The sequence below is a fragment of the Cydia strobilella genome, chromosome 9, assembly GCF_947568885.1.
Source record: "Cydia strobilella chromosome 9, ilCydStro3.1, whole genome shotgun sequence".
Lineage (NCBI taxonomy): Eukaryota > Metazoa > Arthropoda > Insecta > Lepidoptera > Tortricidae > Cydia > Cydia strobilella.
In genome coordinates, this window is record NC_086049.1 from 1,780,052 (window position 1) to 1,794,965 (window position 14,914).

The 14,914-nt window shown below is 36.2% G+C and overlaps 2 protein-coding genes across 2 annotated transcripts; one reads left to right on the forward strand and one right to left on the reverse strand.

Annotated features, from left to right (window-relative positions):
* Positions 1–1,080: 1,080 nt before the first annotated feature.
* Positions 1,081–8,980, reverse strand: LOC134744054 (DNA fragmentation factor subunit beta). The gene is made up of 4 exons (XM_063677716.1): positions 8,781–8,980; positions 8,493–8,622; positions 6,148–6,336; positions 1,081–5,775 (listed from the first exon to the last, which is right to left on the reverse strand). The coding sequence occupies exons 1-4, from the start codon at positions 8,883–8,885 to the stop codon at positions 5,141–5,143; spliced, it is 1,059 nt and encodes a 352-aa protein (XP_063533786.1). The 5' UTR covers positions 8,886–8,980; the 3' UTR covers positions 1,081–5,140.
* Positions 8,981–9,256: 276 nt separating this feature from the next.
* Positions 9,257–13,940, forward strand: LOC134743859 (thymidylate kinase). Its single transcript, XM_063677486.1, has 7 exons — positions 9,257–9,308; positions 9,444–9,527; positions 9,664–9,764; positions 11,007–11,154; positions 13,030–13,147; positions 13,357–13,443; positions 13,795–13,940. The coding sequence occupies exons 2-7, from the start codon at positions 9,455–9,457 to the stop codon at positions 13,892–13,894; spliced, it is 627 nt and encodes a 208-aa protein (XP_063533556.1). The 5' UTR covers positions 9,257–9,308; positions 9,444–9,454; the 3' UTR covers positions 13,895–13,940.
* Positions 13,941–14,914: the final 974 nt, after the last annotated feature.

The following is a 14,914-nucleotide window of genomic DNA, read 5'->3' on the forward strand; positions in this document are numbered from 1 at the left end:
ACTAGCCATTTTGTGCGCGAGGAAATTGCCTCGCGCGTATGTTCGCTCTGTGTGGACCCGGCTAATGACATTAATTACATTTTACGGTACTTTAGTAGTGCTAAAACTACAATAACCGTCAATAAGGAGAAGGTGTAATACTGTATATCGAGCGTACCACTACAAGCCCTAGAGCTATGGAAGCGATTACAACGTTCTACAACCACGTTATTGCTACTTTAACGTTAACGATGCCTGTTCAGAGGTAACGTTATTTTGATTACATATATAGGTTGGTAGAAAGAAAATTTCAGGATATTTTTTATTATGGCTATGTAAATGTATTATAAAATTTATAAAGTCAATAACATTTAAGATCAAAGAAATATGGAAATTTCTGCAAATTTTGACCAGTTTTCATTGTTTTTATCAATTTTGACAATGTATCTCACAAGATACACTTTATATTAGAAAATTTATTATCTGAAACAGACATCATTTAACAAACTACTCTTAAACATTAATATTGCTATTGCACTAAAGCTATTTCGAATAGTTATATTAGTATACAATTTGTCACAAAATAGATTTCTGGTACAATATTTTGATTACATTATAGTTAGGATTATATATTTATTTATGTTCAATGAAGGTTAAATGCGCTGGTGGCCTAGCGGTAAGAGCGTGCGACTTGCAATCCGGAGGTCGCAAGTTCAAACCCGGCTCGTACCAATGAGTTTTTCGGAACTTATATTACCAGTCGCTCTTCGGTGAAGGAAAACGGACTAATCCCAATGAGGCCTAGTTTCCCCTCTGGGTAGGAAGGTCAGATGGCAGTTGCTTTCGTAAATACTAGTGCCTACGTAAATTTTTGGGATTAGTTGTCAAGCCTACCCCAGGCTCCCATGAGCCGTGGCAAAATGCCAGGACAACGCGAGGAAGATGATGAATGAAGGTTTCCTGGCATGGAGAAAGTTAGTTGACAGTAGTGAATATATTTATGGTAATTGCTTTATAACTGTATTTATGTATGTATGTATGTATGTAAACACTTTATTGTACATAAGACAGATTACAAACACAATAAAAGAACATTTATATTGGTATTTATGAAAAAGAACAGTTATTGACAATAACTTATTGTCAAAAACTTTTTTTTACCGCGTCCTTTTAAAATTGTGTTATGAACGATATAAGTAGTAGGATTTTTTTATCGTTTGTTCTTAATTATTACCACTGGTGATAACTGATTTTTTGTCTCAGTACTTAGTTACCACCAATATTTTGTTAGTGTTCAACACATATAAATAATCATGGAGTGTTATAAAAAAAGAAAATGAGTTGTTGCCGTTGGTGGTAACAGCTGGGAATTTTCTTCTCAGTTGTTACCACGGTCAGTATAACTTGGTGGTAACCAGTGGGAATAACCCAGTTTTCGAAGTTACAATGTCAAAAAAAGGACAGGATTAAAAAAAAACTTTCTTGCATAAAGCTCAGCATGTATCATAAGTAAATACCTATTAATATTTAATTGATCCACTAATATGGAGGGACTCGTATTTTGTCATACAGCATGTTCCTGTAAGTGCTTGAAAAGTATTCGTCCTTCTCTCACTCGCCTTGTCAGAAAGAGAAGATTGCTTTAATTACTGTTATAAATAATAAAAACATATATTTTTTTGTTCTTTTCTCTGTATGGCACAGGTTGTAACTTTGTTTCCATCTTTCCCACTGTTCTATTTGAGAAGTGTTCCTACTTGTTACCACTGTAGACAACATCGGTTTTCGGCAGTGGTAACGAAATTATTTTTTTCCGATTTATTCTTATAGTAGGAACAAATGGGTATAAACTATAAAAAATATAGATACTACTAACATTTAACAGCCTGCCAGAAAACCTGTGAAATTAATGGAACAGTGACGCTTAAGTGTGCCTTACAAGATACTGATATTGTTTAGCGCTACTGGAGTATCGGAATCGGATAAAATGGGTTATTCCCACTGGGATTTTTTTCCCACCTTTTACCACTGGTAAATACTGGGAATAACCCGATAAAATGATGTGATAGCCTGATGATCTGGTCCGTAACATAGCGAAACAAGTAAGCTTAGATTGCTCACTCCATACATCAGTTTCCTTAATTAATAATAATAAGTTGTATGAGAGGTACCTATGGTAAAACGTATTAATAAGTTTAAAACTTGCGTAAAACGGAATACTTATTAAACTTAAATATTATTACAAATAAGTTTCCGCACAAGCTCACTTAAAATTTATTATAAATGGATTTTTATGTATGTATGGAGTAAGCACTCTAAACTTACTTGTCTTATTTCTCTACCTACCCATAGCTAAAATCTCGAGCGTTCAAGTATGTTGTTATCGTCTCTCTTTGCTGTCCAACCTTATTGATATTTGATATACATTATACATAACAAAGTTATACATTTGTATGGGAATGCAACAAACGGGTCATAATATTTTATAAAAAACATTTTGGCAGATCCAGTTCAGTATTAATCCTTTGTTTATATTAACAAACCATCCTTCCAACTAAACCAGTTCGCAATAACCTTAAAAAATATAGAAATATTACTTGCTATTTATTTGTTATACCATGTTTTGGTTAAACAAAACAAAATATGGACAGATTCCTTCCAACAAACTCCGTAACATTTTTATTTTCTATCTATCGCAAACATTCCTTACTTTCTTGACATTCTTGGGTTACCTACTGAACATATTCCTGTCGCTTTATCATGTTGACTTGCGAATTCTTTTTTGTACCTAAATTATCACCACCACCACCATTATTACCACCAGTTATCAACAAAATCTTTTTAATGACAAATACTAATAAAAATGCGATATACAGTACAGTACTAGAGGTATAGTATTTTTCACATAGCACGGGTTTATTACCTTCAAACTGTGTGAAAAAGACTAAAATAAAATTAAGAACATAAAATAAAAATTGGGGTTAAGTTGAATGTTTGCTTCTACATACATAGGTGATTCAGGAAACTACTGGAAATTATTTTTCTCAGTTGTTCTCAATGATAACAGATGGGGGGAAAACTCCACCAGTGGTAACAATTTGGTGGTTAAATCTGGAAATAACTCTTAAATTTCCCCTAGTGTTACACATTTCGTAGGTAACCCACAACCCTCATCATTTTGTGATCTGTTAACGGCTATCTAGAACCCTGTATATAACAATGAGGTCACATGATTATACAATTAAATGTGTATAAGTATAAGAATCATCAGAAATGAGTTTACCAGAACAACCGTATAAATACACAACCGCTACAATACGAATGCCAGAGACCAGATATGAAGACTGTCAATTAATTAGATAGATGGCATCTTTAGCGAAGTCCTAGTTTCTTATATTTTATACAGCAACGTTTTGTATAATTGAAAGTCTTCATTATTTACTTTTCTCCGCGAATATACCATTAAATATTAATAAAAAATAACTTAAGTATAGTCTTAAATCTTAAAGCATAGACTTCTTTCTATGCTTTAAGACTGTACTTAAGTTCTATATCTATTCGAAGGAAAGGAGATCAAAGAAGGAATATAAAATTTTCTCACTAGTAAATGCAATAACAACATTACACCTAAAAACTTGACGAAATAGTAATCAACCCTGGTTTGGCCCTTCTAAGGAGAGGGATCAATTTAAATTATACCACGTTGAACCGTTAACGTTATCTACAAATGTAGCAGAAATCTTCATGAATCTGCACAGGACATTTATAAGAAGATCATAAAAAAGCAATTTAAGTCCTTTCATTTTTAAAATCACTAAAAATAGTCAATTCTAATATCGACCTAACTGTCTAAATAAGTAGACTGGATTATTACCGGCTGTTACCACTAGTAACAACTGAGAAAAAAAATCAGTAGTTACCACTCCCTATTTTCGCATATTACATCTAACACGGCCTCCTTACAAAAATTGCCTGGCGAGCGTGTCGAATTGTCGATGTAATAAGCGCTTATGGTATTTATAGTAATTTTAGTGATATTCATTAAAATAATTTGGGTGGTAATACTGGGAATATTTTCTCTGTTGTTCCCACTTGTAATATGTGATTTTTTCCCCAGTTGTTAAATGTGGTAAAAAATTATAGTGAAATCTGGAAAAACCGCAGTAGAATCTAATTTGATTTAACGGTTCTAATGATTTAACAATGAATACTAATAAAATTAATAATATTGATTTACCACACAGGGCCAACTACTTTTAAAATTTCATTTAAATTCGTCACGATAACTTTATAATATAATTATACAACGCTACACAATTTATTATTAGACAGTTAAAGCAACCTTTGGCTACAGACAGACGCGGTCAAACCGCTATAAAAACCTTAAATAAATTGCGATCCTATCACAGGTTAGCATGAGTTCATGAATATAGCAAAAATAGGTATGTATTCTTGATATTTAACTTCATTTAAAATATCTCTGTTATATACGGAAACAGATATAATAACAACTGCTAAATATATTATTTTTACATACATGTTTTCATACATGTTTTAAGAAATGCAATGTGAGCGGTTTCAAAGTTGACCTATTTTTCTCCTCAGTGAGACCACTATGAGCGGGTCTTAAAAAACACTCATAATATTGTGTGGCACATAAGTTTATTAAGTGAGCCCTAGGGGTTGAATTAAAAGCCAACAGCTTTCTTAAATTCGATCTGGAATTTAAAACGTCAAAGGTTTTTTGGATCCCGAAATGTTTAATCTATAAGGCGTAAAATAGAAGTCTACTGTACGCCATATAAATTATTTTTTTACTCAGATAAATCTATACCTATTCCACCCCTAGAGCACAGAAACTGAAGTGCCACAATTACACAATGCCACGTCTATACTGATCCAACTTTGCAACTGAAAAATGTTACTTTTCCGCTATTAAAACACAATCAATGAAAACAATGAGAGCGATGAAAACGGGTCACTCGGTAGTTACGGAAATATCCCCACAAATACGTTTTCAATACGCTTGCAATTGTAATTTAAGACTTATCATCACTGTTTCATCCTAGACTAAATGTGAACTATATTTTATTGAGTAGTATGTTCTATTCACACTCAGTAAAATGCTTGTAGACCAATGTAAACGTGACCTTATTACAATTTACTTGTTTTCAATGCTATGCGCACTGCACTTTTTGCAAAGGGTATACACCCCAGACTCCGCATTATGCTTACCTTTATAGTGGCACACGATATGCACCAACTTCAGGTTGTCCCGAGTGAATATCTGCAAATAGTACCTGTCCGCTTCCACTGTTCCATCGCTGCTATGTTCACATAGAACACAAGTGACTTGCCCGGAGTGGACCACTTCTATAGCTTTAACGATTTGGGGTATTATGGAGCGGGAGAGCTCTATTTTGTGGTCTAGGTTCCATGTTTGGAATATTATGCGTTCTTCTCGGCTTCTGTAAGGGTTAATCAGATGGTCGTCTTTGTAAGCGCATGATGTGTTGTTGTAAAGGCCTCCACATTGGAATAGACCTCGTTCGTTGCAGAGGCGGTTTTTCTCTGCTTTTCTGTTAAAGTAACCCTCGTTATATTTATTGGTTTCGAGTAGTTTTCTTAGGTCTGCGAGGAACTGATCGACTAGTTTCTTGCCGCGGCTGTTTTTGGAATGAGTATAGAGGTCAGAGGCCTGGAGGGCGGACTTGGTTTTGTAGAAATAGCCCCTCATGCGATCTTTGACGCGTTTGCACATTGACTGCTCTTTTGTCTTTTCTGAAGGTTCCAGACCTGTAATAATGAGCGTTTGTTTATTTATACTTTATTTCAGAAACAAAAAAAAATGGAGGACTTGATGTTAAAAGTTTAATCTGCCAGTCAACGATTGGGTAAAAGAGAGATAAGAAAAGTTGGTTCAGGGAAGTACTCCTCTTTGGTTGTCGAAAGAAGAAAGGCCCTTGATAAAAGTCTCGTAGCAGCCTCATTCAAACATCTTTAAAGCTAGCATAAGTCAATTGGAGAGATCAAAAAGGTTTCTGAATAACTCGAACATTTGAAATAATAACCATAACACGTATTTTCTTTTACATTTTCCTTAAACATATGCAGGACTTTTATTTACGATTTGAAATCTTGATTCACCTGGGAAGACTTTAAACTAACCTTCAAACCACTTAGGGTCCTGCGCGCGCTCGCTCAGCATGGTGCGCGCATCATCAGCAGCTGCAATATATTTCTGGAACACCTTGAATTTCTCCTTGATGTTGGTTGTAAGGAACTCCTTAGCGGCCAGTCCTGTGTCGATGTATTCCTTCTTGGATGAGCGGATTAGGCTGTAGTAGTGGTCAAAGTCTGGAAATAAAATTTAATTTATATATTACAAATAAATAATTATTATAGGACAGTCTTACACAAATTGACTAAGACCCTATAGTTCAAGAAGGCTTGTGTTGCTGTTACTCAGCAAATGATATACAGGTATACTTAATATACAAATAGTTAAATATATAGAAAACACATGACTCGGGAACAGATATCTGTGCTCATCACACAAATAAATGCCCTAATCGGAATTCGAACCCAGGACCATTGGCTTCATAGGCAGGGTACCGACTAGGCTAGACATAAAAAAAAAATTGTTTGATATTATTTCGCTAATTTGCATGAAAAATCAGAACTCTTTGCATTGTTTTGGATTGCAGAACTGCAATCTGTTTTGGATATAATCTAAGCTGTTGCGTACAGGGTTTGTGATTGATTTTCCATTCAACTTTAATACAATAATCAGTATTTAAAACAATAGTATGATTTGGGTTATTCCTAGATGTTACCACCAAGTTTTTACAAGTGGTAACAAGTCAGATTTTTTTCTAAGCTTTTCCCAGTGGTAAGAACTGTTTTTTTTTTTAGTTTAGTTTAGAAGCAGTTTACTAAATCACTATTTTACGTTTTTTTTTTTACCTCACTCCATGTTTATCTATGTGTATTTTATTGGTATTGAATACTAAATTAACTAGTGGTACTACTGGGAATAATTTTTCTCAGTTGTTACCACTGAGAATAAATGAGACATATATTCTCAGGTGGGAATAATCTTTTTTTTTTTTTATGAAATAGGAGGCAAACGAGCAGACGGATCACCTGATGGTAAGCGATTACCGCCGCCCATGGACACCCGCAACACCAGAGGGGTTGTAAGTGCGCTGCCGGCCTTTAAGATGGGAATACGCTCTTTTTTTTAAGGTTTGAAGGTCATATCGGGTAAATGTAAATCCATTCAGCTAATATCTACCCTATTGCCTTTTCTTAATACCAAAATCGCATAATCTGATAGATGGATTTACACGAGTTTGAAGAGTTTGATGGATTTAAGCGAGTCAATTATTGATTCTTGATACTTATTTTTTTTTTTTATTTCGAATACTTTATTTTTATTTCGATACTTATGATTATTATTGAAATCCAAACATTACACAATCACATTGTAAGATTCTTGTTCTTGAACAGAACAAAGTGAGGGGGTGTCATTATGAACATGATATTTTCATAGAAATTTGACAATAATGATGACATGACCACCCTTTGTTATTGCAAATGCCATGCAGAGTTAGCTTGGTCTGATTCTATAAACTTTATGATTAAATCTTACAAAGTTGAAGTATCCAAGAATGTGTACAACCTAGGGTGGGTATGGTTCTTTATACATATAAAGGTAAAGATGCATCTTTATGGGCATATTACATTGTATTATTGCATTTTTAGTAGTGTAGTACTATATTGTCTCTAACAATAAGTCTTCTTCTTCTTTGTCCTCGCCTTATCCCGTTACGCGGGGTCGGCTTTCCTAATCTTGAGGCGCCACTTTGTTCGCTGATATGCGTTGTCACTGGACAGGCCCAACTCCTTCATGTCTCTCCGGACATTCGTCAGCCAGGTAGTTACTGGCCTGCCCCTTCCTCCCTTTGCTGCAGCCATGGAAAGGCACTTTCTCACAACGTGGTTTTCGGGTCTACGCATCACATGTCCGAACCACCTTAGTCTGGATTCCTTTATCTTCTCGGTAACTGGTGCCACCTTGGAGGTGCCCCGGATATATTCATTTCGGACTCTATCTTTAAGGGTAACCCCTCCTGCCCAACGAATACGCATTTCAGTAGTGTGTAGGGTTGACACAACTTGTCGGCATGCGCGACCAAATATGACTTGAATTTTGACCACCCTAAATAGCCAAAAGGGATAGTGCCATACATTAGAAAGGGACAGCGTGATTCGTCCCAAACTTCGGTTTTGTAGGAAGTGTCCTTTCTGTATGGTAGTACTATTATTTATTCTGTGATTCAGGTGTACATTTGTTAAATATATATAAATATATATTGGAATTGAAGAGTTCAGTACTCCTAGCGCCATGCCTCATTACAGTGAAGTAAAATACTCCCCGATTACTCTTACTCAAACCCAATATTATCCTTACAACACTTTTGCCTATCTATATAATCTATAAAACATACCAGTTACCATTTGTTCCTTGTCATTCAACAATATGAAGAGAGTCTGCGGAGGCAGCGTGTCCAGGTAATCGTCGTCCGCGACCTGCGTCCCGTCCTCGGCCACGTAAAGCGCCGCGCATCTGGCATTGAACTACAAACACAAATATAGGTCAATGCTAACCGATATGGGCCAAGGCCGCGCTTTTCAAGGACAAATAATTAAAACTATGAATGAAACCACTATTTTAAACGATTAAAACACATCTAGATATTAATGAAGTGAAGATATAAACACAGAATAGCACTTACACCGAGCTTTTTGCATGATTTCTCAATTAATTCCTGCAGATTTTCGGCGGCGACGCCGATTCTCTTCTCCCTTTTCACATCGGCCACTTTATATCCTTTTTTCATGGTTTTTTACGGCGATTTTTAGCACAAATAAATTAATATATGCAAACTAAATCAGACAAAGAAAAATATGCAGAAAATGACCGCTCGCGCGCTTCGCGAGATAATTTACGCTTTACGCGACAAAGTACTTCCGGATTGTTTGACGCATGTCAAAGTTGCAAAATGCACTTCATTAATTGTTGCCATATGAAAAAAAAAATTCAAAGACCATTCGAGGTACTGATAAAAATGCCGTTATCCTAATCAATTTATTTAAGCGAAAATAGTCTTTAATATATGTGTCATAGAGATTAATTTCGTAGTTTCGATGACAGCCGTTGGATTGATGTTTGATGTGCCGATGTGCCGGTGTAACATTGTGGTATTTACATTTTGGCGCAACTTTTTTCAGGATTTTAGGTTGCTCCTAGGCCTATTGGTTAGGTATTGAATTTGTCTTATCTTAATGTGCAGTTAAGTTGATAACCCTTATCCCGATAGTCTTAGTTTAAAGTTTCCTACAGTGAACGCTTGTATACCTAGTGTACATACTATCTACTTTCTACTTTCCTTACCTAGTAAAGGCAGCCATGAAGAGAGGAGCTTTGATTGTTATTGAAGGACTTGATCGAACGGGGAAATCTACGCAATGCAAAGCACTTGGTTGGTATTCAAAGTTTTCTATTGAAATATATCATATTGATACGTATTTTCATCGTATTTATAAGTTGAAAATAACATATGGTGTTGTTTATTGACCTCGGAATCGTAATCTTCTAAATATGTTTATTTTGAACAGTGGAAGGCCTGCTGAAGAAGCAAATAAAAGCAGAGTACACCAATTTTCCAGCAAGACAAACTGAGATTGGGAAAGTTATCAATAATTATCTTATGTCCAAGGTAAGCCTCTGAATCATCAATCATCACTATAATGAGTATAATATGATATTCTATTTTTAAGGTCTATGTGCCCACAGCCAACCAAACTGTAACTGGTGGCAAACCATCTAACTGTGGTCCCAAAACGTATGGCCCAAAATTAAGTCTATTCTTTGGTTAAATTATTCAAATTTTTACAGACTTAATCCTAATCAAAATAAAATCCAGTACTTCTTACCAATCTCGAAACTAGCTATGTACAGAAACGGTCCTTACTGTAGATGCGTCATCATAGCAAACAAACTACCCGAAATATTGAAACAGGAAAGTAATGACAAAATATTTAAAAATAAGTTGGAAATGCTGCTCACCGATAAGTCTTACTATTCAATTGACAAATTTTTAAATGATGACACTTTGTTGAAATGGAATCCGTTAAGTTAAATATAGTAGGAATGAATATGATTATGTAAATGTTAAAAATAATTATAATAACAGATTATGACATTGCATTGTATACTTCTTAATTTAATTAATATTGTTTTGACATACCTTTGCTTTGCATGAACTATCTTAGCTTTAAATTATATTAATTATTTTGATTTTCGCTAGAATTGTAAGTACCTAATGTACCTATCTATCTGTTAGCATTTTGTGCCCTATCAGGGTGTCATGTACCAACTACCTGTAACTAACATCTTTTGTAATGCAGATGACATGTAATGTTGAATAAATATAAATAAATATCTAGTATAACTGGATCGGGCATGAGGGGTGGGGGGAAATGACAGCATGGGATAGTCTTATATATCTTTTAGTTTTAGTAGGAGTAGCAGAGAAAGCGCTGTTATTGTTTGTCCTTGTAACAGTCTCACATTTTTTTATTCCCCACCGTAAATTTAGTATGGTTTATGGTGGGCTACAAATCTACTCGACCAATATTGTCGCATTGCATATGTTCTGTCCCTCATGGGCACACGCGTATAGCTCATCTATGTAATGCTAGGTCTATGGTTATTATTGAGTGGTTGTATGGTACAACGTTGTTTCAAAGACATTTTGATGACATCATACAGGCTGCAGGAAAGAAATGGATGGATGTTGCCACCGACAAAGAGAGGTGGAGACAGATGGAGGAGGCTTATACCCTTGGGGACCACTAATGTGGGATAAAGTTAAATAATAATAATAATAATGCGCAATAAAAGTGCAACCATTTCACCTGGTCAAGCATCCACTTATTTTTAACAACCAAAATTTCAGAAAGAGCTGTCAGATGAAGCCATCCACCTGCTGTTCTCAGCCAACCGCTGGGAGAGAGCCGGTGAGATCATCAAGACCCTTGAGGAAGGCACCAGCATCATTGTGGACCGATATTGTTACTCGGGAGTAGCATTTTCTGCTGCTAAAGGTATGAAACTGCTAAAGTTGGACCACGCTAACTGCATGGAATTTGCAATGACAATGTGTAGTAATGTCATGACATTCCTCAAATAAAGTAAGGGAGTGTCATTATTAGCCGCGTACTGACTGAGCGAGGAACCTCGCGAGGCAGCCTCACGAGGAAAATCCTCGGTCACCCAGGACGTGCCTCGCCCGAGGCGAGCGCGTGCGGCGCGCCTCGGCCCGAGCCGCGCGTTGTCGGTTTTTGTCCATGCTCAAAGGCGCCTCAGTACGTTTGCCGCACTCACTTAAGACGGTTGTGTTTTTCCTCGCTTGTTCGTCGCATGTTAGCGTCATGGACAAAGAACAGTGCCTTAAATTAATACAACTATGCGGTGAATATAGACGATTATGGGATGCGAAATGTCCCGATTATACTAATAAAGGACTAAGAGAAGATGCGCGGAGAAATATAAGCCAGGAAATGAATATATTTCCGTTTTCTTTTTTTTACAAGCCGTAGAATTATTAGAAAGGCAGTGGTGGGAATAGCTTTTCGAATGAACGGCCTTATGACACGGGCGGTCTCTGTGTGACTAAGCGCTCGATGTTGGCTCAGCCTCACCGTGGCTCGGCTTTGCCGCGCGTGGCAGCCTAGTGCAACAAATCCTACTGATCGAGGCTGCCTCGCGCGGCAAACGTCCGAGGCTGCTTCGCGAGGCTGCTCGCTCAGTCAGTACGCGGCTATTAACTGTTGAATTTTATAAGTACAGAAACTACAGAAGTTGCATTCAAAATTGCCTTTCACTTCCCCATTTGAATTGCTAAACCTATAGTCTGTATCTTTAGGTAGTTAAATAAATGTAAACAATGCATGTGTTTTTAAAATTAGTGTGCTCGTTGCCCAATAAAATACCTAATAGGGATGTTGACACGAGTCGCGAATATATAAAATGTTATGTTTTTACTTTTACCATAGCATGGAATATTAGAATGCTGAAAATCATATTTTGTAAGTGTAAATATGTAATAAATTAATAAAAAATAATTTAAAAGTAAATTTAAAAGTACTGCAAACGCAAATCGGAGCGCGTGACGTCACGGTGTGAGAAACACGCACAGACAAGTTGTCAAACCTGGTGGTGAGGACCACCAGGTCAGTGCCAGAGGTGGCACTGGCAGCAGTTTGTTTATCACATCATCAAGATCACGTGACAGCTTGGAGCGTTTTTGCGCGATATTTAAACACTAAACTAATTATTCGATTTTTTATTAAAAAATTATGGAGAAATTTGGTTTTTTTTTTGCAATAATTACGTGTCTATCTATAAAATGAAAACAGTTCTAAAAAATTGTCAACAACAATAGGGATCTATTGTGGTTTGTTTACATTCTTTTAAATACCTAAAGATACAGACATAGAGTGGTGTATACATACATGTTTGTATCTGTATGCTATTGCTATATACCATATACCTGATTACTACCATTGATTTAAATGTCAGATTATGATTTTAGTAAGTACTATCAGGGGTGCAAAACTCCTCGCTTCGGGCAAACCCGGCTCCGTTCGGCTTAGCATTGCTCCCAGCAATTATTAGGGTTGGCACAACTTGACGTCCCTTTGCGTGCACGACCACAGATAAGATAATGACCTGAATTTTGACAACCCTAAATAGCCGAAAGGGATAGTGCCATATATTAGAAAGGGACATTATGATTCGACCCTCAACCACTATCAAACTTCGGTTTTGTAGGAAGTTTCCTTTCTGTACGGTAGTACTATTATTTATTCTGTGGTATTATTCTAAGATAGGTATTTGTATCTTTGATAACTTATCCCCCTATTTATAAAAGCTTTACATGGCTCAATTTGTTACTAATTCTGCAATTTTTTTGTTAGGTCTCGACATAAACTTCTGCAAAGCCCCCGACATGGGCCTGCCCAAGCCAGACCTAGTGTTCTTCCTGACCATGCCCATTGAGAGCATAGAGCAGAGAAATGGCTTCGGAAACGAAAGGTAAGAATTGCATGATTGCATAACTGGATACTTATTTTTTTTTAACAAGCAGAACCAGAACCCTCAAACACACACAGTCTCTATAGAGTTTTGATGCAGTTTTCGCATTTCTGTTAGAATGCCACCATTGCCATCCAAATTCCAAATCTACAGTCAATAAATATGTCGAAAATAGTTTCATCATTATGTAATTTCTTATTATTTTATAGGTACGAGGTTTTAAGCTTCCAAAAGAAGGTGGCAGAAATGTATCACCAGCTAAAAGAAGATGACTGGGAGGTGTTAGATGCAAGAAGGTAGTTATAGTTATAACCTATTTTTACTATAGTACATTGTACAACGTGGGGGGTAAGTGACACATCGTACGAGGGTCTATATATTCACGACAGCCGCAGGCTGGAGTGAACTAAAGACTCGAGTAACAATATTCTTCCCGGAGTTACACACAATGTTTTTCATTACACTTGCAAAGAGTGACATTTCAAACATTCGGCCGCCATTTTGAAATTTTTTGGCAGTTTAGGCATCGAAGGCACAGACCCATCGGCATTCAGCCACAATTCAAAATTGTGTAAAAATATTTGAAATTAGGCTTAGGCCCTTAGGCTCTTAATTCTAAATACCTAAATCGTGTCTATGATTTTCAGATCAATAGAAGAAATTCAAAAGGAGATTCTGGAGAAAGTGTTGCAAGTGGTAGAGAAAGCTGCCGACCAGCCTATAGGCAAGGTGTGGATTAAATCCTGATGTGATTAGTTAGTAGATTTAATATAAGATGGGCAATCTGACCAGCGGGGATCAACGGGGATGAACGAGAAAATAGCAGACCGCTTGTTTATCGCTGACAATCAGACAATAGGTCATTCCGCGAGAATGTCCCTTACAAAATGCTTTTGCCTTGTATGGCAGCTAATTCAATCAAATCCGTAAAGCTCGAGAATATACTGGCAATTTGTTAGCAAAGTCATGAAAACCAGACCCAACATCATTTTCACAGCCTTTTCAGAACTACTAGAAGAACGGTGTTTCGTAAGGGACATTCTCGTGGAATAATTGCCATAGGTAGTAAATGTATTTTTACCGCACCAGCTGGTAAAGGCTCTCTTGATTGTTCAAAAACTTATGAGAAAGTTGCGTTTTACCCACATGTGCGCAAAGTAATCACAAATTTTGAGTTGTTTCCTTATATTGGCTGGTAGAATTGACTTTTAAATGATGATTTTGAATGATAAATATTTTTACTAACATTAATTTTGAATTGATTTGCTTTGATTTTGTTAGATATTTTACGGGGTCCCTTTGTTTGACATCATTATTGAAAGTCATAATGTAATGATTGTCATATTATCATTAGTCATAATTCTGAAACCGTTAACTTTCAGGATTTTCCTCGGGTTATCCTATAGATAGGTTAGGTTTGGTTAGTTTTATGGCAATCATGAAAAGTTACGCGTTTCTGAGAAAAACCAAATTATGACTAATGATAATATGACAATCATTACATTATGACTCTCAATAATTATGTCAAACAATAGAGACCCATATTTTACAGTTAGTATTTTCCTTGTGTTTGTGTGGTGAAAAATCTCGGTGGCAAAATTTGTTTAAACCTCGTGCTTTATATATCATGAATAATTACTAGAAAGATAAATTGCTCTTTTTCAGTGTGAGATTTTTTTGCAGTTATCATTATCATTATCATCAATCATGTGATGTGATTGGGGGCCTTGTGTCATATTTATATAAAATAAAGGTCAATAGAAGTGA

Bases quoted from the DNA above. Each gene is read 5' to 3' on its own strand.
- LOC134744054 (XM_063677716.1), bottom strand. From the start codon at position 8,885: ATGAAAAAAGGATATAAAGTGGCCGATGTGAAAAGGGAGAAGAGAATC. The intron at 6,337-8,492 runs GTATGTTTTATA...TTTTATTTCCAG, and splicing joins CAAGGAACAAATGGTAACTG to ACTTTGACCACTACTACAGC. The intron at 5,776-6,147 runs GTTAGTTTAAAG...TCATTATTACAG, and splicing joins GGACCCTAAGTGGTTTGAAG to GTCTGGAACCTTCAGAAAAG.
- LOC134743859 (XM_063677486.1), top strand. From the start codon at position 9,455: ATGAAGAGAGGAGCTTTGATTGTTATTGAAGGACTTGATCGAACGGGG. The intron at 9,528-9,663 runs GTTGGTATTCAA...TATTTTGAACAG, and splicing joins TACGCAATGCAAAGCACTTG to TGGAAGGCCTGCTGAAGAAG. The intron at 9,765-11,006 runs GTAAGCCTCTGA...CCAAAATTTCAG, and splicing joins ATAATTATCTTATGTCCAAG to AAAGAGCTGTCAGATGAAGC.